This window comes from Falco biarmicus, chromosome 3, assembly GCF_023638135.1.
Source record: "Falco biarmicus isolate bFalBia1 chromosome 3, bFalBia1.pri, whole genome shotgun sequence".
Classification (NCBI taxonomy): domain Eukaryota; kingdom Metazoa; phylum Chordata; class Aves; order Falconiformes; family Falconidae; genus Falco; species Falco biarmicus.
The window spans coordinates 18363413-18390987 of NC_079290.1; the positions used below are offsets into that span (position 1 = coordinate 18363413).

General features: G+C 42.9%; 1 protein-coding gene across 2 annotated transcripts; it reads left to right on the top strand.

Annotated features, from left to right (window-relative positions):
- Positions 1-1863: 1863 nt before the first annotated feature.
- Positions 1864-27427, top strand: ANXA13 (annexin A13). Of its 2 annotated transcripts, XM_056333721.1 has the most exons (12): positions 1864-1933; positions 3649-3723; positions 15697-15775; positions 18046-18140; positions 19784-19954; positions 20626-20659; positions 20748-20827; positions 22548-22616; positions 22825-22926; positions 24909-24984; positions 25805-25917; positions 27090-27427. In XM_056333721.1, the coding sequence occupies exons 1-12, from the start codon at positions 1919-1921 to the stop codon at positions 27207-27209; spliced, it is 1029 nt and encodes a 342-aa protein (XP_056189696.1). In that variant the 5' UTR covers positions 1864-1918; the 3' UTR covers positions 27210-27427. The 2 variants fall into 2 exon arrangements, with proteins under 2 accessions (XP_056189696.1, XP_056189697.1); XM_056333722.1 differs by lacking the exon at positions 3649-3723 and having other exon boundaries at positions 1867-1933.
- The last annotated feature ends 148 nt before the right edge of the window (positions 27428-27575 follow it).

Here is a 27575-nt window from a genome sequence, read left to right on the forward strand (position 1 = left end):
CTCTGACTTCAGTGTTCCCTTTAATGTTAGTTGGGTCGGCTTTATTCCCAAAAATATTATGAAAGAAGTGGGTAGTTCCCAGCTCAGTAAAGACTTTGAAGATGCCTTTGAGACAGTGTGTTACTACAAAACATTGAATTCTGTATAAAATTCTTCACATTCACATTTGAATTTTACATAGCATATGTTCAAACACCATAATCAAAGCTGATCATTTGTTTTCACGTGTGTTTGAATGGTAGCAAGGTCTTTGCAGGAAAGTACTGTCTATCAAATCATTTAAAACCTAGAAATATTACCACACTTCCAGTAACACTGTGATTTTTTGTATTTTTTTTTGCTGACTGTTTAGATAATCACATAGAAGTTTAACTTTTTTTTTTCCTCCTGAACTGCTATAAATTCAAGTGTACTTGTTTTCTTCTCTTTCTTTCCTCTGGGTGCCTTACCTGAGGTCTAAAGCAGAACCTTGCCTGGCTGCCAGATGCCCACCAAGCTACTCTCTCACACCCCCGCCTCAAAAGGGAGAAAATAAGATGAAAAACCTCATGAGCTGAGGTAAAGACGTGGAGATTGTTCATCACTTACTGTCATGGGCAAAACAGGTTTGAATTAAGGGAATTAATTGATTTTATTGGCAATTAAAAGTAGAGCAGGATAGTGAGAAACAAAGACAAAACTAAAAACACCTTCATCTCCCCGCTCCTTCCCAGGCCCAACTTCGCTTCTTCACTCCCAACTTTTCTACCTCCTTCCCCCAAGCAGTACAGGGCTACAGGGAATGGTGGTTTTAGTCACTCCATAATACTTTCTCTGCTGCTCCTTCCTCCCATATTCTTCCCCTGCTCCAGCATGGGGTCCTCCACAGGATCACAAGTCCTGCCAGAAAACTTGCCTCTGTGTGGGCTCCTCTCCACCAGCCATCATTCCTGCCAGGAGCCTGCTCCAGCGTGGGCTCTCCAGGGGCCGCAGCTTCCCTCAGGGCATGTCCACCTGCTCCAGTGTGGGATCCTCCGTAGGCTGCAGTGTGGATATCTGCTCCACTGTGGACCTCCATGGGCTGCAGGGAGACAACCTGCTTCCCCATGGTCTTCTCCACAGGCTGCAGGAGAATCTCTGCTGGAGCACCTGGAGCACCTCCTCCCCCTCCTTTCTCACTGATCTAGGCATCTGCAGGGCTGGTTCTCTCACATCTTTCTCATTCCTCTCCCACAGCTGCTGTGCAGTATTTTTTACTCTTTTTTAAATATGTGATCACAGAGGCAACACCAGCATCTCTGATGAGGCTCAGCTTTGTCCAGTGGTGGGTCCATTTTAGAGTCAGCTGGTGCTGGCTCTGTGCAGCAAGGGGGCAACTCCTGGTCTCTTCTCACAGAGGCCACCCCTGCAAAGCCCCACCACCACCACCACCACCAAAACCTTGCCATTTAAACCAAATAAAAGCATTGAGATTCTGTTAGAAATATTTTGTAGGAGCTGAGGGTCCTCAGTGATGTATTGAATACCACTAAATCCCATAAGATCCAATATAAACTCTTCAGAGGAGCATCCTTCCTTCTAATCCTGTTTGGAAAGCTCACGTTGGGCACCACCATATGTTTTGAATCATTGTAATAGCAATTAGATAAATAAGTATGTACAATCTTGAGGCTTATATTGCGAAATCCTGATTTTCCTTGGAGAAACCAGCCAGCTCCATGACCCAACAGGATGTGATATTAGATAATAAAGCCAGCATGTAACTAGGAATACACCCCACCTCAAAATGGCTAGTATTTAAATAATGTTAGAAGTTATTGATTAACCCGGGGTTGGGTAGGGTTTAGCTGCTCTAATAAAAGTTGACTACTCAGTCTGTATGCTTGCTTTATTGAAGTGCAGAAGAGTTGCATCTTCTACACACTCAGGCTAAGCAAAAATGGGCAGTTCACATGTAAGTAGTTATTTAATTTGGATTGTCAAAAATGCAACAATTTTCTGGTTTTATTTTTGACAATTTTCACTTTAAATGACATTAATACAGCTGCAAATGAAGATTTAACCTCAAAATCTACTTTAAGCGTGGGTGGAAAACTTGCATGTAGCTGGTAACATCGCTTAATTGCAGTCCATGAATAATGAAACTATTACTGTAGCACACTGGTTCTGAGTGTTTTAATGCTCATTGCGGCTTAGTTAAAAAGAGCAGCGCTTTAATTTTGAGAAAAAGAAATTATGTATAGGATGTTGGGAGAAAACTAATTGTAAGTAGTTTAGCAAATTTGTACTGGAACATTCTGAACACTAAAATAATTCCCTAAAGATGTATGAAAAAATTCCTGTCCCAAAGGTCAACACTTTCAAAAACTGGCTGTTTATCACTGAATGGTAGTGTAATAGTAGAATCTCAAAATGTGGTGCTCACAGAAGGGCCTGAGGAAAAAAAAAGGTGTCAGGTTTTACACATCAAATTACCATATGAGTTTTGACTGAGACAATTTTGGCTAACATTTAGGTGTTTAATAATAAATATCTAAATCTGCATAAAGATACTTAACCTCAAAGCAACCTGATTGTCGAAATTTTGTGTGTGGTAGCTGCGAGTGATTGGTCCTTCTGAAAGCTGAGTAGCTTGTGCTGAAGAAGTTGGGGGGTTTTAGCCTCAATTTTAAAATTCATGGATAAAAGGCAGTATTTATTCAGCAGTGCATGAGTGAATGGTGAAACCCTGCAGTTTCACAGTATATATCAATAGAAGACAGCTTGTTTACTGATACAGGCTAATGTTGCATTAGTTCCTCTAAGATTTATATTATTTTATTATGTGACTATTTTTTTAATTCAAATTCAGCAAGGTTTTGAGAGATGCCAAGCATCTGCTGCTTTCGAACCAGCTCGTCAGGACATTTTTCTTTGGCAGATTGAGCAAGAGAGCCTGTGCCATTCACACAAAGCTCCAGCTACTAAGTCAAGGAGCATTTTGTCTCCCTGTGGAAGGGTGGATGGTCCCATCTCCACACCATCCTTTTCTGGACTGGCTGCTTGCATAAGGAGAGAGGAGCAAGCAGTTCAGCAACCTGTCTTTGCCTAGGGAACAAGACTAAGAAGGCTCCTGCCACAGCCCCACGTGTCCACATAAGCACACATTGCAGGGTTGTCAGCAGGCACCTCCTGAGGGTCCTGACCCTGGAGAGCCTTTCACTGGGCAGTTCACTGAATGCAGTGTAGAGCAGGCATACGCAATTTAGGTTTAAGCTAGCCAGCTGACTTCTGTCTGTGGCAAGAGAGATCACAGCACTGCATCTCGGGCAGGTTTAGCAGTTGTATGAGCTCCACACTGGTCCATACTACACCCTGGATGTAGGTGCAGCACACCAGAGCTGGGCTGTAAGCTTCAGTGGAAAGAGGTGTGAGCCCACACTGGAAGAGAATTCCATGATTCAGCCCATGACTTATCTGGGAATTGCATCATTCTGTTTGTCCCTAGAAATTACAAGTTATCTTGGAGAAATGCCTACATCTGTATCAGAGAACCGCTTCTGGAATAGCCTTGAAAATACTAAATTCTTAACCAGGCTTTTCAGCTGCAATTTGTTCTTTTTCCTGATCTCCTGTTTTGCAACCGTAGGTTCATGAGTGTCTTACATCTTGTGTTTTTTAAACCTCCAGAGCAAGTCTTACAGACTCACAGAGGATATACGGAAACCAGCCATAGGGACTACCAGTTTGTCAGCAGATGAGCCAGTAAGCACTTTATTTATGAAGGATGAAAGGGGCACCGTGGTCTTGCAGCACCTGTTGCTGTGGTTTATGGTGGCTTTGGGAGGCACTGCAGTGCACAAAGGCAACTCCACCTTTGAGGTCCATCTCAGCACTAGAAAGCTGGGTAAAACTGGGTTGTTTCGTTCTGTTGAATGCTGCATCTTTCCAAAATTTTATCTGCTTTGAAATTTCAGAAGTGAAAAATTTTTGAATAGCCCAAATTCTGCTAGGAGAAATATAGAATGAATCATCTGTGTCAAATGAGATATTTTATTTGGTTAAATGGATTTAGGTTTTAATTATATTTTTTTTAAATGTCATTATTAAATGAGGTTTTCACTGAAAGCTAAGCATTGTTCAAAGAAAAGGTTCCATTACATGGATGTTAAAATGGAACTTTTCAGCTATATCAAAATGTCTCATTTTAGAATGGAGCTTTTATCAAAATTAGTATGTTGCTGAGCATGCTAATTTGATCAAAAGTACCAATTTTTACTGAAAAAATACGCTTTCAGCAAAAAATTTCTAACTAGCCCTAAAGTGTACCTTTGTCTTAGAAACCAAACTCCCAGTCAAGATCTGCACCCCATGCAACGTTACAGCTCCAAATCTGCATATTTCCACATGCTTTTTTCTCTCTGAACTCGATCCAGTCCCTTTTTCTACAATCAAACAAAGTTTTTGACTGCACTTCCTTAGAGATTTAAAGTCGCTAGTTACTTTCTCTGTTTGCGGTCTTGCATCAAGCTTATCTGTACTGCTGCTGTCTTCAAAATCACCAGAAGTGGAATAAATCCACCTGAAAATCTGGGGAGCTGCTCTGCTGTAAGCAAGATGCTTTGGGGGCAGTTTGGGAAAAGCAGCAATGGTTCTGATGGTATGCTGGTTTGAAAAGTTTGATGGATTTTGACTTTTGTGAAATTGTGTAATTGGTTTTTTACCTTCTGTCTCTCAAGAATCCAAGACGACTCTTTGTGCATTATTCCAGTGTTCTCTGTGATGTTTGTGACTTGAATTAATCTAGTGGGTGGGCAAGTTCTGTGTTTGTAATTTAAACCACTTTTTGAGGTTCTCTGGGATGTCCTTGAGTTCCATCTTCTGATTGTAAAGCAGCCCAAACCTTCTGCCAGGGAAGACTCTGTAATGTGAGAAGGGGGTGGCAGGTTGTTGTGAGCCAGATGGTTGGGGAACCTGAAGGTAAAAAAGTAAGTATAACACGGAGAACATACCTGCCTGAGGAGTCCTCTTGGGCATAAGCTCACAAACATCACGAGGACCTCTGTGTTGCCTATGGACATTACTATCCTTGTAGAAATGTTCCCTTAGTACAAGTACTACTTACCACAGCATGATTTTATTATCTCATGACAAAGCTCAACAATAGCTATTTGTTGCTTCCCCTGACAGACCAATATTCAGGGACAGTCGAATCTTGTTCAGTCCCTGGCCGTAAGCCCACAGTCAGCAGGAGACAGAGATACTTTCTTGTTCAGCCACCCAACACAGGGGAAGAACTGTGGCAAATTCTTTTCATTTCCATGGTCCCCTTTTATCCAGGATATTTGCTGTTCCTTTTAGGTCTGTCCTGTGAGTGCAGCCGTGGTAGATGTTAACAAGCATCTACCCATGAAAAATGTATGATGCATTTGTGGCAAAAAAAAAAATAATCCATCTGAAGCATCAAAGGGTCATTACATTTATGTTTTACATAATGTAAATAGGTCAAACAACTATGTTTTGCAAAAACATAAAAAAATTCCAAAATACTTGGACTCTAAAGCTCTTCTTTGTATACAACAGTTTTAGCATATTCTATCAAGTTCTGTTGTTACTATCTAGAAAAATTACTCTGCCTCTGTTGTTAACTGTGACTACTAACAGAAGCAATAGATTGATTACTGCTGCTGTAGGTGACTCAGCTGACCAGGGAGTATCCCGAGACTTCCTCCACCCTGTGAGGTGGAAAAGAGTCCGACACAGAAGTCTCCAAGTTCGGTAGACACAGTTGGCTGTCAGACACTAAACAAGTAATGTCTGTATAGTAACAGCCCTTCTATGTGTCTATGTATGTATGGTTGGTGTTCAGATAATGCATCTTGCAGAGGAATGTTTTAAAATGAACCAAGGGGAGAAGTGTGTAATCTTGGGGCTTCCCTGATGGGGTGCAACATCCTTCAGGTTCTTCTCCTTTTAAATAATTGAGCTTTAAAATACATGAGAGTCATCATCATGTTTCCAAAGATTGTGTTCATGTATTTCAGCCCTGCATAGGTGTACTTAAGTCATGTTAACTTTCATGCTGGCATACCCAAGAATTTATTTCAGTTCCATCCATGTTAACTTACCAGTACTCATCACAAGTCTTAATTGACGTAATGAGTGAGACAGTCTTTTAGTAAGACAGAAGAACATTTTAGCTGTCTCTGTATCAGCATGCAAGACAGAGATTTGGTATCTCAGCTGAAAAAAGAGGCAGAATATGGCAGTTTCCAATCATTTTAGCTATCATTACCCCTAATGGCCCAGCATACAAAGTGTTTGCCAACCAGGCATTATGGTCAATAAAACTAAAGTAGTCAAGTCCACCCCCAGCATAACAGAGAATTATTCCAGACTTGAAATTTCAGGTTTGCCCTAGGGGAAGAAAGCCATTAAGTATTAAAAGGAAGTGATGTGAGGCATGACTCATGACTAAACAGAGGCGTGGTGTCTCTGGAGAATCCTAGCATCCTTTGCTGCCTTGGCTTCAGCTGCAACACCAGGGGAGTCAGGTTCCTGTCAGCCCTGTGTCACCTCTGCCAGCCCCGTGCAGGTGCTGGGTGCTGGGGCACATCTCCAGGTTGTCTGTGTTTAAGCATCTGGATTGAACCCTCTAGAAATAAAAGCTGCAGGTTTGCAGCTTTGGCATTTCCACTGGTAGCCAGCTCTTGATCTTCAAAGCAATCTGCGTTAAGGAGTTCCACCAGCCACAGGAAGGTTTGGACACATTAAAGCCAGACAGTTTAAAATTCAGCCATGAGAGAACCCCCCCAAAACTTATTTTTTCTCTTAATCATGAACTTCTCTGTCATCGTAATGAGTGTGAATAAACTGAGTGGATAAAAAATTAGCCATAAGGTAGTATGAGATGATACATTAACAGCCACTTAGAAACAGGAGGGGCATAGTAAGAGAGAGAGATGGTTTTAATTTTCCAGTTTAAATAACTGTCAGAGCAATTACCTGCACTGTTGCCGCATGTTTGTAATAGGAAAAAGTAAATACAACTAATTCTATTAGGATCTTGTTATCACTGTAGTTTTAGTCTCAGTCGTAGAAAAAGTTATTTGCATCTCTCAGTTTGGAAAGAGTCACCGAGTCATTGCAAAGGCCATTGAGTAATGAAATCTAATCTACATGATTTACATATATTGTAATATCCAGTAGTTATATATATAATACATATATATAAATGAAGTCATCTAGAAATTGCTTTGTTCCTGATAGCAACAAACTGTCAGCAATAAGCTGGCCCCACAGCGCATGTTGCTGTTGTGCAGCTGTTAGACCTAAAACAGCCGTAAGGATTTGGGAGAGTGACAGCCTGCCTGGCAGATGGCGGACGGCATTCGGAGATGCTGATACCATTCTCAGAGCAGTCAACAAGAAGGCAGCTGGCAATATTCCAATTACGTGTTGTGGTTTACTGAGAAAATTGCTCAAACAAAAATGACAGGTACATTTTACAAAACAGCAGAGGAAGAAACCTTGCAGTCAAAAGGACACATAGCCCTTAAGGTACCACTTTGCCGGTTGGCATATGTCAAAAAAAGGTGTTTAGCAACCCCACCTTTTTATTACCATAGCACAAACTCTGGTGCTTGGTGACACTGCCCCACTTCCAACATGCTGCTGCTGTTCGCTTCTGGGGTTTTTTTTAGATGCTAGCACCCATCTACTCTGTCCCATATGCTAAAAGGCTTTACGTTTCACATAAATTCCTACCTGAATAATTGAGACCAATTATTTGAATTTCACTGAAGAAGAGCTTGCAGAAGAACATCTTGCTTTGATGCAAGGATGATAGGCAATGGTGAACCCATCATGCACCAGTGACCAGATATCCTCACCCCTGAACAGCCTTTCCCAATTAGACGAGACCTGACCTTGCCTACCAGTAATTGCTCTTTGCTTCTTTTGCTTCTCCATTATATTAGAGCTCTCTAATATCTGGAAGTCTTTCTCATGGAAGTACCTATACACTGAAATGAAATGGGCTTTATCTGCTTTTCTGCCCTTTCCGATTGATGGTCTGGAGCTTTCTGAACAAATCACACTTTTATTCCCCAGGAACACTGACAGCCCTGTGGCAGGCTGGCTGACACAGCCAAGAGCAGGTCTGTGCCAGTGTCCCAGGGCTTTCCCTCCACAGAGAGCAGCCACAGGTTGCTGGGCCCCATTGCCAGCCTCATCCATCCCATGGCAAAGCCAAAGGCTCCCAGTGGAGGGGTGATCCTCTGCCTGCTGACACGGAGAGCTCTCCTGCCCACAGCTTAGACGTGTGATACATGTCTCCAGGCTCTTTGCCATGGATGAGGGAGGGATGCTGCTTGACAAGCAGATTGGGTGCTACCTCTGAAATGGCTTCTCCTCCCCTCTGTTGGTGTTCATTCCAGCCTCAGCTGCATTTTTCACTGGTAGAAGCAGGAAGATACATTTTCTATTAGGAATGCATGGGTTTCAAATAGGGTGACATTATTATAGAAATATAATATACCTTATATAGCAGGAGGAGGCTGTGACTGTTCTTGTTATGCTCATACCTTCTGCAATGATCCACAAATTGACCCAGGTCAAAAGGGCCTAAGGAGGCATTACAACAGGGCGAAAAAGAAATCTTTATAACTGGCAACGTTTGTTTTAGTAAATCAGTAAATCAGACTATTGATGAAGTAGGGATGTATCATCATGTTTTCAATCCACGCTTTGGAAGTAGATCAGAATCGAAATATATCAGCCTACTCCCATATTTGTTCTTGTGTTTTATTCTTAACACATGGAAATGCTTGAAAATGAGTAATGAGATTTGGGCTGTCATTAAGACTGTCCCTTTGGGTGGGAGTTCAGCGTTTGTTCTGCTAACAGGATGTCATGCACACAAAGTGTTACGTACTAGAAGACACAAACCACAGGATCTAAGATAACATGCCCTTTCTTTTTATCCTATCCAGTACTGTTAGTCTAGTTAACCTTAGATTCCAGTTGCATTTATAGCTTATTGAAGGCTTCTGCCAGGATAAATAATTAATCTGGAGTGTATGTGTGTTGATAAAAAATTAATCACATAGGTGCTGATTTGCCAAAAGCTGTCTTCCATGATCCTAGTATAATAGATACAATTTAACTAATGAGATAAACACCCCAGTCCTTTCATTTATTATGCTAACAAGGTGACTAGATGGTTTGGGACATTTCTTGGCAGACAGAGAAATTGCATTTTCCCCACCACACAAAAGAGAAATACAGAAAACAATAGAACTGGAAGGCACTTTGAGATGTCAGCTCACTTATCCTTTGCCTACAGCAAGATCAGCTCTGCCCAAACCAGTCCTGACAGCTCTGGCAGTGCTGAGCTAGAGAACTGGTTCATTAGTTGGAGATGAGGGTCCCCAAAGGTCTTTGAACTGGTGACCCAGTGACTGCGCACAGTGAGAACTGCAAAATCTCAACAGGTTCCACAGCTTCCTATCTGTGATGGGTTTTCAATTGTTTTGGCTTGTCTGTCTGTTTTTCTGGCATTCCTGTGCTCACCTTTGGGATATTATGGATTGTCTGGGGCTTGGCTTCCTAAAGAAACTGGATGCATGACACTGCTGTATGTATTTCTCTGTTACCCTAGCTAAAAATATTTGAAGCCACTGGACAATTTTCAGATTTTACCAGCAGGGTGTTAGTCTCAGAGTTCTTAGTGCCTGTTACATTTCTTGAAAATCTTGAGAAGAGAGAGACTGTATTAGAAGTCTGCTGAACAAAAGACAGAGGCATGAGCTCAACCCTTGTAAGACACCAGAGAATCCCCACAGCGATGGGCCATTATGCCTCTGCCCATCACAGGAATTGCTTCAGCTGCAGTAGGTGGTAGAGGCACCAAAATCAGCCAGACAGGAGACATAAATCTGTGGGAAACTGACGCTCACCTGCTTGGTAGAAAGGAAAGCTCAGAGTGTTACGCATGGAACTGGTTTATGTCATTCTTTTTAAAACCTTGGGTTTCTCAATGCATTTTTGTGAACATGATTACGTATACGTGAAGAATAAGGAAACTGGTGAAATAGGTGTGGCATGATTCTGTTGCCTACCTCCAGTAACCACTGGTATGCTCTCAGGTATGTGAGACATCCACACTGGGCTGACGGAGGCAGGTCCCACAGGACACTGCTCATTTTTGACAGGCAGCAGCCAGCTTACCCTGGGGCATCTCTAACAGCAACAGATACCTACATTTAGACAACTGAATACAGCCCTAATTTTTATTCCAGACCACACTGATTTGCAGGAGTCAGTGCCGGAAAGAGCACGAGTCAGTCTGCCCTTTCTATGTGCAGCCATTTTGAGATTTAATTTTTATTTTTGTTAAGCCAAAGAAAAATGAAAACAGCAACCAAAGAGAAGCTTGAAATTAGGCATGCACTGAATAAAGCACATTAAGTGGATCTGGCAAAAATGAAGACTGGGGCAGGCACTCAACATCCCTGGATCAATCCAGCCCTTTCTAGAGCTCTGCCCATAGCTATTAGACCTGCTCTTGTCAGCGGCCACGCTTCTGCTGGCGCTTGCTAGAAGGGTCTGTGTCTGCATCTCTCAATGTACATTATCAGCATCGATCTGCGTGAGAGCTGCAGTGGGTGAGCACTGTCAGCAGCATCCCGAGCAGCTACCCTTTCTGTTGTTTTGACAGTACTCCTCCAGAAACCTCTGTTCCTGAGCATGGTTGCGCCATCTGCTTGAAATGATGGAAATGGAAAAATAGCCGTGATTGCTCAGCTGTATTTTCCGCTATTTTCAAGTAGGGCACGCTCTCTCTTTTTTGTAATACAGGAAGCTACCTGGCATGCTCATGGTAGTGTTTCTTCTCTTCTTGTCTACTGACATATAAGCACTTTGTATCTACTGCAAGCTTGATTGTATTTGGCTCAAGGAAGATACTAGACTTAGTCTTCAGAAATGTCTGCGATGTATTGCAACACCCCACCAATTCTAACTACTGATGCCTTGAATCCACCAGAGCTCTTATTCCCCCTGCCACCCCCACCCCACCCCCACCCCCCGTCGCCACTATGCCTTTCTTGGTTTTGCTAACCCTTTTGTTAAAATGTTTATTTGTGCACCGTAAGGGCTCCACGTGCTGAACTAGCAAAGAACAGTCTCCAAATGCTGCTATAAGCATTGCAAACCATCTTCAACCATAAATTTATCTTACATCTCCTTAAAGTCAAATTTAATTTACAGCAGGAAAAACTGCTTTCTGTGCTTCACAACAATGTAGAAGTGTTAGTTTTAGATCAGTTATAATCTATACAGTGTAACAAAAATAAATCTGTGGCAATTCTAGCCAAAGCTGCAAGAGGAAATGATTGTTGTTTAAAATATGCTTAAGTGAGGCAAAAACTCTTCAAGCTAAGGAACACTGTAGGCAGAAAAAACAAGTAGACATAGGCCATGAATTCAGCCAGGCTGGAAGTTAAAAAGAAGATTTCTTACCACCAGAACTCTGATGACACTAATTAATATAGAGCTATTGGAGAGAAATGTGGAAGAATATGAAGTAACTGAGTAGATGGAGCTGGACTAATTTATGAAAGCAAGTTCCCTTACATCCTATGTCCAGCTGCAACATTTGTATGCAATCTGTCCACCTGATGTTCCAGACTGCACATCATGCTGTCACCTAAACTGCTGTAACACTTGTAAGTCATTAGTTACTCAAATTAAACTTAGAACCTAACTCTAAAACAAGAACTATATTAAAGTGATTCTGCCCATATTTTTAAAATAAAAATGCCTAAAACTTACAAATGGTATTAAACACCCATTTCTTTCGCCATTTATCCCTTGCAGGAAAATCCACCTCTCCAAACCTGCAGCTTTCCCCCTCCTGCGCAGAAAGGCTGCATCAGTGGGCAAGGTCAAGGCTGGGACCTAGCCAGTGGTGGATTTTAACCAGAGCTTTCCAAATAACTCAGGAGTTGGCCTTGACAGTCATTTACCCAGAGTATCAGGTTTCCCATCTATAAAGCTGATGCTGGGATTACACATAGTACTATAAGAATGATATCCCCGGGGTGCATCTTTTAATGTTTTACAGTGATTTATTTGTAGATGGAGGCTTTAGCAGAGCTGACTCAACAGTGCTGCTTTAAAACAAACATGTCCTGAACATCATTAAGAAACAGGCCTTCCTTCTCTCCCGCATGATTTTCCCCTTGAAAAGAAATACGTATCTTTATGAATCCTCATAAATCCACAATGTTGTTTCAGTCGCTGGTGCTACTGTTTTCCTGCCTGTTGCAACTGTGCTACACCCAAACACAACAGCTACGACAAGTTGCACCTAGGAGTTAGGGACTCACTAAAACCTGAGTGTAACTGACCATCCATCAAGGCATAAGGGAGCAAACCACTCTCCCAAAGTCCTGTAATGACATTACGGGGACCCGGTGCATCTGTGGTAGGGTTGAGGCGGTGGGAGCTGCAGAGGCGGCAGCATTAACATGACGAGAGCGATACCCACAGCCCAGCACTGCTGGTGGGTAAGGCAAACCAGCTTCTTGCTTTTGGGTGTTTGTGTAGGTGTTTCTGTCCAGGCTGAATGATTGAAAAGTGGGGGCAAATGCCAGACAAAGCCTTTTTCCTCTCACTCCTCACCAGTACATCTTCTGTCCCAGGTCATGAGGAAATGAATGTGGAGTAACAGTTCTCAACTCATTGTTGGAGCCAATTTGGGGGCTATAGTAAGTTACAAGTTAGAATAGCACTTGGATACTACAAAGTAGTCAAATCTATGCATTTGATATGTTAGCATTTCTATCTGGATTTTGTGCTCCAGAATTGTCCCTTTTTTTGGCTGATTTTTCAGCTGTTTCCCTGGTCCTCACCCTCACAAAGAAATGTTTTGCAAACAACCCTAGAACAACTTCCGTACCAGCTGCCTAACAAAGACAGCAGGATCAACCATACTAGTGGCATGAACATCATCTGAAAAGCATACTAACACTATAGAGCCAAAATGACATCTTAATGTCACCATCATGTACTCCATTCAGATATTGTACCCCGTTCCAACTAAGAGCATTCCACATGCATCAGGGGAAAGGCAGGGATACTGTCTCTCCATCTTATGCTGTCTTTTGGGATTGCTCCAGGGTGCATGATACAGATGCAAGAAGTAATTAGGAGTGCATTATGCAACGTAGTCCTAACTGACAGCACTACCAATCCTACGTTAAAGTATGGACTGAAGTGTCTGAAAACATTTTGCATGTTAAATTTGGTATTATTGAGAGGGGAAAACTATACTGGCACCACAAGCTGCTGTCTGCAGGACACGCTCAGCTGAGCAGGCAGCAAAGCATACTCCTGAATGCTACACCATGATGTTCATTGAATCCGCCACGCACTGAGCAGCACCTAGACCATGCTCCTTGTGGCAACACTGTGCCCGTATGACTCTCCAGCAGAGGCCCTTTGTGCATGCAGCATTTGCATCCTGGGTCTGTATATCCAGAATAAACCTCCATGGTATTGTGGGATCCCATTATTCCGTTCCCCCACGCTCATCACTGAGTCTGGTTAGCTGTCGTTTGCTTTGGTGTTACAGAGAACAGAGGTGAATTTTATTCTCACAGGAATGAAAATGAGGATGTAGCAGTCAGAAAGGAAGAAAGAAATTAAAGCTGCTTAATTTTCAAGCATGTTGTGCAAAAAAGCTTTCTTTTGTACATGATTCCATCAAAGGAGAAGCACATACACCCTATCATAATAGAAAAAAGTGAATGCAATTCATTTTGGATAAAGACAGTGATCAGTGCCTCGGTTTCCTAACTTTGTACTTTCACCTTTCCTTTTTGACAAAAATTCTGGGACATCTGAAGATAATTAAGTAAAATCTCCCACTAGAAAGTATTAGTTACTTATATGCATCTATTTCCACCTTGTTTGAAAGGTTTAGAGAAGTGTGTGTGTGTCAGAGCATACAGTAGGTTACGCATTTACAAGCAACATTTGTGATATTGATATGGCAATGAAAGTTTACCTTGTGCTGTAGAGACCAAGAGGAATTATTGTGTTATTGTACCTTACTAATTGCTATTGTTGTCAAAATAACTTCCAGTTTCAGTGAGCTGGCTGCACTACATGCAGCTACCATTAGCAATAAGTTGTACCCTAGCTGCTAACTGCATGAGAAAAGCCAGGTACCTGAATGGTCTTCAGTCTGTCACAAAGGTGCATCGGTAAAGCAGTGTAGGGACTGGATTTGGGTTTTGTCCTTGAGAAAAGACCCTTTGGCTTTTGACAGAGGACTCCTTTGTCCAGAGATGTAGCTCTTCCACCAGTGAATCACAGCATGAAACTTCTGAAGAATACCAACAAACTTCCAGGTTGTAGCTATACTTGTAAATAAAAAGGTTGTTCTCCGGCCAGATGGATGCATGGCAGAGCATGGCCCACAGCCGTATGGCTAAATTATTTTTATCCCACAAGCAGAACAATCCTGTGCCTCCTGTCTTTCAGGAATCATCTCTGCCCTGTGCTATCCCCAAAGACAAGGCCTTTTAGCCTCTTCTGCTCTTCAGTAGGCTGGTGGCATTTTCAAAAGGGCTTAATAGTAGACTGCCATACTCTGGGGTGTCACAACACTTAATTTAGTGGAAAGCAGAGTGCCATGCCCTGGAGTTAACAGTGTAACAATTAAGTTAACACCTTAATTAACAGTGGTGGTGCCAGTGCTTGGCAGCCCTGCAAAGCAACTAGCCTGATCGACATGTTGCTATTTGAATGGAAATGCCAAAGTACCTGCGGTGCCCACTTAGACCCCCCAAGTCCATGCTGTGGATACAGCTCTACTTGATTTAGGAACCTAAGACCTATTTTCAGGTATTCCTTTAGAGCTTAGGCTTTTAAAAGATCTGATTCATGATTCTGATTACAGGTGTTGCAAATGTTGCTGACCTCCTGGTCTCAGATACTTCTATCCTTGTCCGAGAAACAGCAGAATAGAGGATGTACCAGCATTTCAGACCTTGTGATTCACAGCTTGCCAAATTAGTAGCCACTGTTTACATTGATATGTCAGGCTGTAAACTTTTGTTGTGGCTGTGGACTTTGAGTTATTATCCCCCATGGATTTAGCTCAAGGCAACCACATGTAGTATTTTGCCAAAATATAAAATGCACCAGCTTTATCACATTATGTATGTCCAATTATCTTGTTTGCAGGAATGCATCGCCGCAAGAAAGGTTTGCAGGACCAGTTTTTATTCAGCTGATTGGGATTGTAAAAGCTCCTATCTAACAAACGTACTGCAGAGACAGAGCCTGGTTCTGTATGCATCTGATTAAGGCATTTATATTGGCCTGTTATTAAAGCAGTACAAACAAATAATATTACATCTCCATGAAGGTGCCTAGTATGGAGTTACTACCTTTAAATTATTTGAATAAGCCTGAACTGGCAGAACAATGTTATATAGGATTGGCACTGTGTGTCATGTGGTGACAGCTATTTGCGGATCCATTCTAGGCACCCTAGTGATAGATACAGTATTTCAGCAAAGCCCAGTGTGAACTTCTCTTAAACCAGTGAATGGTTTAGATGGTGAGAACAAAGATCAAGCAAGAACCTGACCCAGACTGCTGTCGTTCAGTGAGACTAATGCAAAATTGCTTCCCATCTATCTTGTTTTCCTGTTTTCCTAGTCAACCAATAAACACCATCATCATGGTTTTGATGCAGACCAAGATGCCAAGAAACTACATAGTGCCTGCAAAGGAGCAGGTAAGAAACCTCCTGGGTTTTATACAAAGGACGTTTCAATATTAGAAAGACGTATACATAAACTTAGGGCAAAACAGCTGTTCCAACAAGTTTCAGGTAATCTTTATGCTTTCTGTCACTGACTCAAAGAATATGCACACCCACAAAGTTTTATACGAATAAGATAAATGTGAAGGGAAGCCAGCTTGTTTCTCAAAAACTGGTAAGGTCAAGTTTGTTAATTGCTTGGCTCCAGGGGATTGGGATAAACATGATATTTGCTCCCTGCGATAGGAACATCAAGCTACCAAGACTGATATGACAGTCATGGGGTCCAGCTATTCCAGTCAGACTAAGGTCATGGTTATATGTCCTTTCTCAGGCCTTCAAGGACCAGTAAAAAACATCACCACCTCCAAATGTTCATCAAAGCCCACTGCAGCTCCATCAGCTGAAAGGAATATACAGTGCTTTCAATCTGCATCAGTGATTCTTAACCAAAAATACTGCCTCCCACCATCTTCTAAGGTAGTTTGAAGTAAGCTGGCTGACTGTGCACTGGCAGGAACCAGGAATGCACAATGTTCATGGGATCCTCAGGTCCATGGAAGTGACAATGTCCAGCAGAGGGAGAGCAGCCAGGCAGCACACAAGAGCAATAAGTCATTAATTCACTCCAGGTATTTGCACAGTAAACAAGTATTTAAACATTTCTTCCTGGTGTAGCACTGACATTCAGAATCAGCTACTTATGTGCTGAATTTTAGGAACTGTTCCTATCCTATCAACTCAGCCCCCTCAAGAGAGCTCCCCAGAGGACTCTCCTACTGACAGTTTAACCCCTCATTGCCAGATAGGAGAAAAGGTAGCTTTTCCTTCTGAAATTGGACCGGGCCTTCTGCCTCTATTCTAAGCAGGAAAAACTGGACCAGATGCCTTAAACTTGCCCTGTATGTATTTGGTGGTGATAGGCAGGCATGAAAATGCATCAGCTGCTGCTGAATGCCAATATCATTTGTATTTTTATCCTTTGTACTGGTAGCTCCTTGGAAGGCCTTGTTGGTCCCTGCTCCCAAGAACCTGTGATGAGGCACAGCACAAAGCCCAGTATGTGGATGCAACAGATGGAAGAGCACAAGGAGAGCATGGGGCAGCGTCCACCAGCATGACATGCATGCATCAGCAGACCTGGCATGGATGCCTTTGCTCTGCCATCTAAACCCTTTATGCACCACAGGCATTTTGGCAATGCCCATCACATGCAGGGTCATAGGTCTCTCCTGATACACATTCCCCATTTCAATACTTGTCTTGAAAAAATAATGCCTGAGGCAGGCTGCTGGCCCTTGGATGGAAGGGTACTAGGGCACGTGTGTGAATGCAATAGCTACTCTAAAGTGTCTTTTGGGCATCCAAGTAACATCACTGTGGTCCTGTTCCACAAACATAACAAATGCCTTCCAGCAGCTTTGTTTAGTGCAAACATCTGTTTATAAGGCTGACAGCAAGAAAAGTACAAGAACAAAGCCATCGCCTTTAGAAAGCTGCTTCCATCCGTTGCGTAAGTTACAGCTCCAAGCTGCCCAAGGGCTTTCCTATGGAGTGTGCTCCGTGTGCAGTTCTCCTGCGGGTTCCCGGGAGATGCAGCTGCTGTGGTGCCTGTCACTGGGGCACCCCATGCTCCCCCTTCACTCTCACTTACTTTTGCCAAGCACAATGGCATCAGCAGAGACTCAGACCATAAAGGCCAGTTCCTGCTCCTCTTCCTGACTCCGCTTAGCACAAGGCACAACCCATTTTGTACAGGCTGTACATTCAGGCAGTGGGATAATGAAGCTGTTTTAAACACATCCTCACCTGCCCCAGCCTCTCACCCCACGCTATTTGTCCTGTTGTGCCGGCACAAGTGTTTGTGCACTTAGTGCACAAGCTGGTGGGTGATCCCTCAGGACTACTCTAACAAGCGTTGCTACCAAAAACGTGTATGTCAGGCTGCCGGTGCTGGCATAACCCTGATTTTGGGAGTAGTGCCTGACCTTCTCAAACAGAAGACTGAGTTGCCCTGGTAAAATCTGAGTGGCACGGGATGGTGAACTTTTATATTATGGTCTGATCATTGTAGCTGATTACAATTAAATATATCCGCAAAAGAACCTTAGGTGCTACAAATCATAAAGTTGGCATCAGTGGGGATATACGTATAGCAATTTTTTTCTCTTTAGAGATCACATTTTCTATCCTTTGCATTAGATCCACGATTAAGTAATTACTATGTGCAACTTCTTTTACAGGAACCAATGAAAAGAAAATTATTGAAGTCTTGTCGAGTCGAACATCAGAGCAGAGACAACAAATAAAACAGAAGTACAAAACTCTGTATAATAAGGTATTTCAATATAAATGGCCCCTGTTTCAAACTGCATGCCTGCTAGAAATATAGCCTACAGGCCTCTACTTCTGAAAAGAACAAGGGCACAGTGGATTTCAGGAGGACACCAGTTATTCAGCAATTTATTTTATCTCCTAAAATACAGATTATATTTCTAATCTTAGCCTCAGAGTCTTCTTGAGTTCAGCCTCAACCAGATCAGAGTGTTTTAATCAAAGCTGGGAGAGCTAGAAAATAATTCATAACTGAAATAAAAAAAATATTTCAGCTTGTGTTCATCTTCAGCACATTCAGAAAAAGGAATTGATGTAAAAGGGAAATTTTTAAGTCAGAATCCCTCTTAGACCAGATGCAAATTCAGAGGAACTGTTTGATCTTACATCATGATATTTTTGTTGAGTTTAGTAGATGTAGTATTGATTTCTTCCAGTGATGAAGTAGAATACACCTTGTAAAACTAAGAAGTCTCACTGGGGACTTGATTTCTGGAGGAGGAAGCGTAGACTGCCTTAATGATTTTGCATGTAAGAAAAATAAATCTTCCAATATATTATTTAGGTGCAAAGCGGACTCCTTCAGAGCTTATCATTACATTGGTATTTTCTTAAGGTCTGCTTGCTCATTAGTCGTTAATCAATATTAATAAGACAGGCAGCACTGAACCTGAAATCCTTCTGTAAGTAGAACTTACAGCAAGCATGATAAAGATTTTGGTTACGTAAATACTATTAATTTAGTTCTATAATGAGGATAAAGAAAAATAGTCATTAGAAATGAGCAAGTGCCGCGAGACATCCCGGTTACAATGGCACGTAGCAACCCTTCTCGCTTGCTTGGGAAGCCTGAATCCCTCGGGAAGGAGCCGCAAGCTGTGCCGTTTCGCTCTGTCGCTGCTCCAGGCAGCAGCAAGGCTCGTGGCACACGTGCGGAAACTGCTCCAACACCCATGTCAATCTGGCTCGAATAAACTGAGTGTTCACTCGGGGTTGTGTAAGAGGGTATTAAAGAACAATAGATTTAGAGCTGGGCTTTGTTGTTCTGAACTTGTCAAGTGCTTCCCATGCTACAGGAAATGTTAACTGGAGGTAGGGCTTCAAATGAATTATCAGCAGGCAGCCTTCCAGTGTACATACTCCAGGGTCTTACTACGTTTTGAATTAAGTAGATCAGAAGGTTGATTTTTTTTTTATTATTATTATTTTTGTTGTTGTTGTTGGAAAAAATGCTGACTGCTTGGCACCAAAGCACTTTGTAAAAATTTGTTGGTTTTTCCAGTAAGAAGAGAAGTTTAATAAGTTTAATCCCTTCTGTTGCAGCTCGAAGCAGGAAGTTTCAGTGTAAAGTCTCCTCCTGTTAAGTTTTTAAAAACACTAGTTTGCATTTATTTAAACAAGAGTCAAAACTGGACTGATATGAGCTGGTATTTGAAGATGGGACAATCATTTCATTCAATCCCAAACAAAACTTTTTAGGGAATTTATTTTGCAAAAAAGAAGTCTACGTATTTAAAGTCTTTTTTATGTTTTTGTCCCTTTCTGGTACAGAAGAAGCTTTGAAATTGTGAAATTCCCTGAAACAAATTAAGAAACCCTCTAATCTCAACTCAGCATTTGCACTAACCCTTCCAACTGTCCCCTCAGGATCTGGTAGAGGACCTGAAGGGAGACTTGAGTGGGAATTTCGAAATGGCTGTGCTGGCTCTGCTGGACCTGCCCTGCGAGTATGAGGCCCGGGAGCTTCAGAAGGCGATGAAGGGTGCTGGGACGGATGAGTCGCTGCTGATTGAGGTTCTCTGCACACGAAACAATAAGGTTGGGACGCCATGCATGACCTTCTTTAGGTAGCAGGGCAAAGAGCTAGCCAAGAGCATTTCCGCGTCGTCCCGTGTGTCCCCCCGGGAGGAGGAGGAGGAGGGATCAGACCAGCTCCCACAGCTGAAATGCTTGTTGTCTGTGGTTGCAGCGGTAAGGTTGCCATACCAGGGCTGAAACTCTTGGAGGAGTTAAGAGCAATAGAATGCAAATTTCTTCCTTCGTCCATATCTCCGTGGATGGCCCAGAAGCAGCGCTGATGAAGAGAAATCCCCGGGTGCCTGTTAGAGGCAGCTTTGGCACTGCTCTGACTGTTCAGAGGTGGCTCCCACCAGCTATGGGAACGAGATCCTCTTCAAAAGGCCCTTTAGCTAACACTAAAAAACAAGTGAAACCAGAGAGATGCCTGCATGAGTCAGGCATCCCTTGAAATGCTGTCCTGAACAGGGATGGGTTTGAGTTGTGGGTCTGCACCACACTGGGTCCCAGCACCAGTGGGGAATGGGAATTCAGCTTCTCCCATCCCCACGCCTGCTACACCTCATGCAAACATGGTCATGGCACTGACATACTGGGGGGTTGTTTGCTTGTTTATTTATTAACTAATTGAATTTGTATTTATTATTTCTAAGTGTTTTTTCCTTATTTATTTATTTTATTTATTTGCCTAGGAAATTGTAAACATAAAGGAGGCATATAAACGGCGTAAGTAGTATTGTCCTTCAAATGCCTTCATTTAAAACCTTTATCACTGGGCGAACCCTCACGGATTTTTTTTCTTTTTTCTCCATAGTCTTTGATAGGGATCTAGAGTCTGATGTTAAAAGTGACACAAGTGGCTCCCTACAGAAGATATTAGTCACTGTGCTCGAGGTAAGGCTGGTGGGGGCTTTCCTTTTATGCAGTTGCCTGACTGAAGTATTTAGTTTTCTCTACCCTGAGTAATCATAATAAATATTGGCTTGTATTTATAATAAAGTAATTACAATATGTGATATAATAATGAGGTAATCATCATAAGCAAAAGGCATTCTTCAGTATAAGAGCCTTCTAATCTATAGCCTTTTAATATATACAATTTTAATTTCTAAAATCAGAAGTAATTTTATAAATTCTGATACTTTGAAGAGAATAGCATTTTTTTATCATTATTTATGCCATGGTAATGGCTAGAATACCCATTCAAGGGCATGGTTACATTATGCTGAATTCTGCCCCAAACCAACAAAATCTAATTTCCATCTCAGCTGAGGATTTTACAGTTCAGATAGATCCAGAACAATAAAGAAAGAGATTGCTGTTCTATTTATTTTCCATTCACCAAAAATGCATATTTTCCATTAGAACACACTTTATTTTGAACCACCTACATGAAATAAAGAAGAAAATTAATATTTTCATAAAGACATTTATGAATATATGTATTCATAAGTAAGAATGATAACTAAGAAGAGTCAGATCACACCTAGAAATGCAGCATGGTAGCCAGTCTGGTCAGACAGCCCTGAGAAATTACAAGATTAAATAAACAGAAGACGCTTTGAAGACCTAACAGTCACATCACTAAATATATCACAGTTAGATTCCCATTCTGGAAAGCATTGTCACAGCTCTTCAACCACTTAGGGTATATTTTCAGGAGTGGCAAATACATATTATTCATAGATTAGTCCTTCATAATTTCTACCAGGCATTACAGTGTTAGTGAATGGTCAGAGTATATAGGTTAGCCAGGAAGATATCTTGCAGTTATCAGGGCATATCCAGCACGATGAAAACCACCAGCACTTCACCGCAAGTACTGGGAGCCATTTTGCAGTAGCTGTATAACAGATAAACCAGTTTGTGGTTTGAGCCCCGGGTGCTGTACGTACCCAGCAGCTCAGCCCTCAAGGGGTGAAAGCCCAAGGCCGTGTTGGGGCCATCTTGCCCCAGCTCTGCCTGCAGATCTCAGCCCCATTCCCACCCCAGCTTCTGGCCACGCACGCAACCACTTGCCACCAGTGGAAAAATAGCAGCAAAAAGTGGCAGAAAGCAGAACCAAAGAAGCAGCCAGGTGGGAAGGGATCTCTGGAGCTACTCTAGTCCAGCCCTCCTCAAAGCAAGCGTAACTCCAAACTCAGATCAGGTTTTCCTCTGATTTTGTTTTCTGCTCTGGACACATGCTGGCTGGGGGAGGGAGCAGGAGCACCTATGGTATGGCAAAGAGTCTGGGGACAAGGGGGACCAACGGGTCACCCTGCTGCAGGGTATGGTCTAATGCTGTGCAGCTGCCCACCCCTGAGAGTCCCTTCCTGCTCCAGAGGCATCAGGGTTACTGTCTCATCAGGGTCCCAGCACATAGCAAATAAACGTGGGAGATAAACCCTACCATCCAGGCTGAAGTCAGCAAAACCAGAGGCTGTAGTAAACGTGTTCAAAGCTGCACCACCAAGTCCCACCGTGCCCCGTTACGAGACATCTGTCAGCAGATGGCAGCAAAACTATAACCAAAATGTTTGTGAGGGCCACAGGCTGACCACCTTCCCTTCCACTATGAAACCTAACCTGCGCTTGGTCTGGTTTTTTCACGGTCATGTCCTTTTTTCTCTAGGCAACCCGAGATGAGACCCAACAGGTCAATGCAGAGCTCGCTGAGCAAGATGCCACAGATCTGTACAAAGTAAGTGCAATTGTGGAGAAATCCTCATTTGCCCCGTGCTGTCTTGGGGGTGGCTAAACACACCATGCACAGGGGCCACGGCAGTGGAAGGTGAGCAAGGGGGGCACAGGCTGGAGCCTGGTGGATCAAGAGCTCTGGCTGACTTTTTGTCTTTAACAGTAAAGACAAATAAACAAGTGATTCAAAAAAATAACGTGTAATATTTAAGGCAGGAGAAGGCCGCTGGGGAACAGAGGAGCTGGCTTTCAACGTGGTCTTAGCAAAGAGAAGCTACAGTCAGCTGAGAGCTACTTTTCAAGCGTACCAAAAGGTGAGTTATTCTCTTCTGCGATGTGGGTCGCATAGGGCCTGGCATGAGTTTGCAGACCCTACAACAACATGTAGACCAGGCCATCCTTTCTTTGCCGTTTTAAAACTTCTTCAGTGCTTTAAGAATCTCGGAAAACATTCTTATTCATCTGGATCCTGATCTTACGGAAATAGGGGATAAAAGCTATATTTGCTGCTGCTGAAGAACCTATTCCCCTTCATAACCTACAAAACATCCAGCCAAATAAATGTCATAATGTCATTTCCCTCCCATAGCTGCACGATGGTGGGTGTCCCCACTCCTGCAGGAGAACCAGCAAAGGGACAGGTTTAAAAACTCCTGCCCTGTAGCAGAGTTTTGCTTTTCTAGTCTTTTCCTCTATTTCTCCAAGGCAGAGCCTGGCAAGGTCTCTCCTCCAGATCCCACTGCTTCACACGCTCATTGTGGCTGGGCAGAGGCACATCTACAGCCTCTTCCTTTTTGCCCACGCTGGGCAGACAGCCTGTGCGGGTACTTTGCTGCACTCTCTGTCTCCCAACATAAGGCAAAGTAGGCAGCGGGATCCTGGCCGTTTGGTACTTCTCCCTGTGTCACCCACCAGGGACATTTTACACATGCCTGGGCCTGGAGGTGACCCCCACTGAGATGCCTCACCTGGAGATGGCCTGAGAAAGTCAAAGCAATGGGAGATTCAAGGTCCTTCTCCTGACAGTGAGGTGGAAGCTCAGCAGTGACATTTATTCTCAGGAGAAGGTCCCCCGTCCAGCCTCTGGCTCACAGTCCTGAAATTCCCTAGAATAACTCTGAGTTCACCAGAAAACTGTAACCCTAGGCACTGAAGATGAAAAAAGCTCCAGTCAAGGCCATATTTCAGCGTCAGCATAATAAGGAGCCCATAGCTGGAAAAATGTTGGCAGCTTCATCCAAGTTTTGGTTTGTTGTTGGCAGGAGAACAAACCCAGTCGCTGACTGAGGCTCTCTCCCTTGGAGTGGCTCAAACCCTGGGGGTTCAGTTAAGTGCTCTGATAGCCAAGCTACCTTGGCTTTTTGATTCCAAAAGCCAAGCAGATCAGGTTGCCCAAACCGGTCCACCACATCCTGCCTGGCTGTACTTAAGCAGAAGTGCGTCAAGATAAGAGCTGTGCAGACTTCAGTCCCCCTCTGCAGTTGGAAAGTTAAATAGAGCCTATTTATCTATTATCTATTATATGTTATCTATTATCTATTATATATTGTATATTACATATTATATATTATATGATATATATTAATAAAGCCTAAATAGAGCTACAAGGTACCCTACAAGGGTAGCTTTGTACACATGGTCTCCCAGCTCTGACCTAAAAGTCCACTTAAGTCTTCCACGCGGGGCCATCCTGACAGACAAAACAGAGCAAAGTAAAAGCCTTTGAGGTTCATGGAGTTCATAAATCAGGATCAACTCTGTTTTGAAGTGTCAGTCTCTTTTTTCCCTTTCCTACAGAATAATACCAAAACTTAGGAACAACTGCAGTGTTGTAAACTTTCCCTGGGAAGCCAAAGACAATAAGTAACAAAACTTCATAGAGCTGGGAAAGCTCCAAAAATTATCATATTTGTGTGAGAGCCATCCAGAGCCTTTGATAGAGGGATTAGGGGAAGCTCAAGCAGTTTCTCCTGACTAAGGGTCACTCAAAAAGAAGCTGCATCTTCTTTGTCCTAGAAGCCCTCAGATAGCAGTGCAATTGCTTGATGTAGGTTATCCATCTCTTAACCACTGCACCTTTACCTGGCTCCATGGACCTTCTTCTCTTCTTAGTGGACCTGTGAGCACTTGCACCAGAAGAGAACTTCATTTGGCCTTGAATTACTCCCTGGGAAAGGCTCTAAAGGATCTGAACTGTTTTTTTGCCATTGGATCCTAAATCTGATGCTGGTTTTATGACAGTGGGATTACATGTACAAACAGCAGCTCTTATAGCTCCTTTTTGTTGTCCTCATAGGTGTGTGGGAAGGATATAGAAGAATCCATTAAAAGTGAAACATCTGGAGATCTGGAGAAGGCTTATCTCACTCTTGGTAAAGAAAAAAAAAAAAAAAAAAGGTGTCAAGAGCTTTCTTTTCTAGTTCTTGCCATCATCTGACATTGGTTTTTGGGTGTCTGTGTATAGCCTGGCAGCAGCCATCAAGATAGCCCTAAAGTGAGCCAGGAAGAGAAGAGACAGTTTTCAGTAGCAATTTGGACTCCTTGGTATTAGAAATAAAATTTGCTAAACACAGCTCCTCTCCATGCAGCTAAATTTTTTGCCCTCTAACACAGATTGCTCACCTCAAAGCTGCCCCTGAAGCCATGGCTGTTGGTAGCTTCCAGTGGATGCCTGGGCATCATCAGAAGTGTGCTATCCAGCCACCACAAAAATGTACAGTGACCTCAACAGCAATTTAGCACTGGGGATGACTGTGACTGGTGTTTAAGCCTGTGCCCTGGCTCTGGTTAACTTGCTGGTATAGCTGTTATCCATCTGGGTCTGGGCTCTCCCAAATCTTGTTCTTGTGAGCTGCGGAGTGAGCATCGGAATAGATGGGGGAAAAGGAACCCCAGAGGGGCAAATGTTCATTCTCCTCAATTTCATTTTCACTGTGGAATGGCAGAGTGCTCATACTGATAATTCACGGTGTGACATGCTTTCCCAGTGGAGAACTGTACATCCCATTCAACCTCCAAGACTTCTCCTTGCATACCCATAGGAGACCAGTCACAGGATGAAAGCCCCACTAGCTCACAAGTAAACCCTAGAGAGTTTCCTTTATTTCTTCCTTGTTTATTTCCTTCTCCTTGAAGGTGTATTGCAAAATGTCAAGATACAAGTATAATGAAATCTCTTCCTGTTCTCTCTAGTCAGCTGTGCCAAAGACTGCCCAGGTTACTTCGCTACACTTCTGCATAACTCAATGAAAGGAGGTGGGACTGACGAAAAGACCTTGATCCGCATCCTTGTGACCAGGGCTGAGGTAGGGAACCCTGTGACCTGTAATACCTCACATCAGCTGTGGGAGAAATATAAATGTAGAGGATATGGAGTGAGTCCTGGTGGATCATGTGCTCAGTCAACCCACTTCAGCTCAACAACATTGGTGGTCACGCTCTTTCAATATTGCATCTATTTAGTTTTCAAAAGAACTAAACCAGAAAGCATGCAGGCAATTTCAAGTGGAGTCAACGATACCTGGTTAAAACTAATCCACAGGGAGGTCTGGCCCCGTTAGGATGTGTAAAAGTAAATCCCTAGTTAAGTAATGATAAAGCAGCAGTTCCCAAATTGAGAATTGTTTATAAACATATGTTGCAAATTCTCTCTGATTCCAGATGGGAAAAACAGATGGGAAGGAGGGAAGACAAATAAAGAGCCAAAGAAGATAATTGCCATTTTAAAAAGCACAAAACTACACGAGGCATTTGAGATCTTAAACACAGTCTTTAAGTCTTCCTTCCTTGTAAGCTGTGTAGGTTGTAACCCCAGGACTGTTTCAGTCTTGACAAAGAGGAGGAGTCGTTCACAGAGAGAAGAGCATATTTCTCTATGGTCCGCAGTGCGAGAAATTAGGCTCCAGGGTAGTCTCTCTCTTAAGCCGTAGTCCAATCATGATAACATTTACAACCCAAAGTGGTAAAGATCAGACCAACGGGTGCCTTTTCACAGGAAAGCTTGAGACAAGGCATTTAATTCTCCCCCTGTAGTAACCAGAAAATTACTTCTGTGGGTGGAACAAAACTCTCTTTTAGCCACACTCCTGGAAGTGCCTTTGTCCTTGCTTGCCACCATGGAGCAGCCTCAGGAGGTCTCAGCAACCCATTTGAGTTTGTCCGGTCCCAAGGCTATGCCTTCACAGCACTGCTGAGCACTGGGCAGAGATGGCGCTGGTCACCCCAGCACAGCTCTCCACACAGGCCCGTACCCCTCTTTGCAGCTAGCATCCCCTCACCACACCATCAGACATGGGCTTACCTCAAATCCAAAAGTTAAGCTGAAAGTCCTCCCAAGATTTTTAGATCTGCTTTCTCCTCTCCTCCTCCCACTGGGTGCGATGGGCTTTAGATCAGATCCCAGGGGTCCCAGTAGAAGCAGGGCATATCACTCAAAGTACATCCCGTGCTTCTAAAGAGGTTCTTGGTGTCTCCTTAGAGTGACCTGCCAGCAATACAAGAGAAGTTCCAACAAATGTACAAGAAGTCGTTAGCTGAAGCTGTCCGATCGGATACCTCTGGGGACTTCAGAAAGTTGCTGCTGGCTCTTTTGCACTAAAAAGCCATCAAGAATGAAGAGGCATGCTGAGCAGCCACCTCTTGATTAGTTTCCAAAATAGCATCCAAAAAATGTGGCATTAGCACAAAGAAAAAAAATCCAATTTATTTTCTTTCCAGCTGGGAAATGTGTTGCCAAGTAATGCTGGACATGAGGTTTATGTTATGGCTATCTCGCCAAATGTCCTTAAGCAATAAAGACATGTTAAAAAATCTAAATCTAAATTGACCTCTTTGTGTTTGGGTATGTGGAAGAATCTTCTGTTATTATTTCTTCTGGGTAGATTTTCTGTCTTTCTGTCATTCTGAAGATTATCCCTGTTCTTTCCCCAATTCTACGGGTGCTATGTCATGCCGTTACAGTCCT

Coding starts and splice junctions, on each gene's coding strand:
- ANXA13 (XM_056333721.1), top strand. Junction 22,617..22,824: donor ATGCCACAGATCTGTACAAA/GTAAGTGCAATT, acceptor GTAATATTTAAG/GCAGGAGAAGGCCGCTGGGG. Junction 24,985..25,804: donor GAAGGCTTATCTCACTCTTG/GTAAAGAAAAAA, acceptor TGTTCTCTCTAG/TCAGCTGTGCCAAAGACTGC.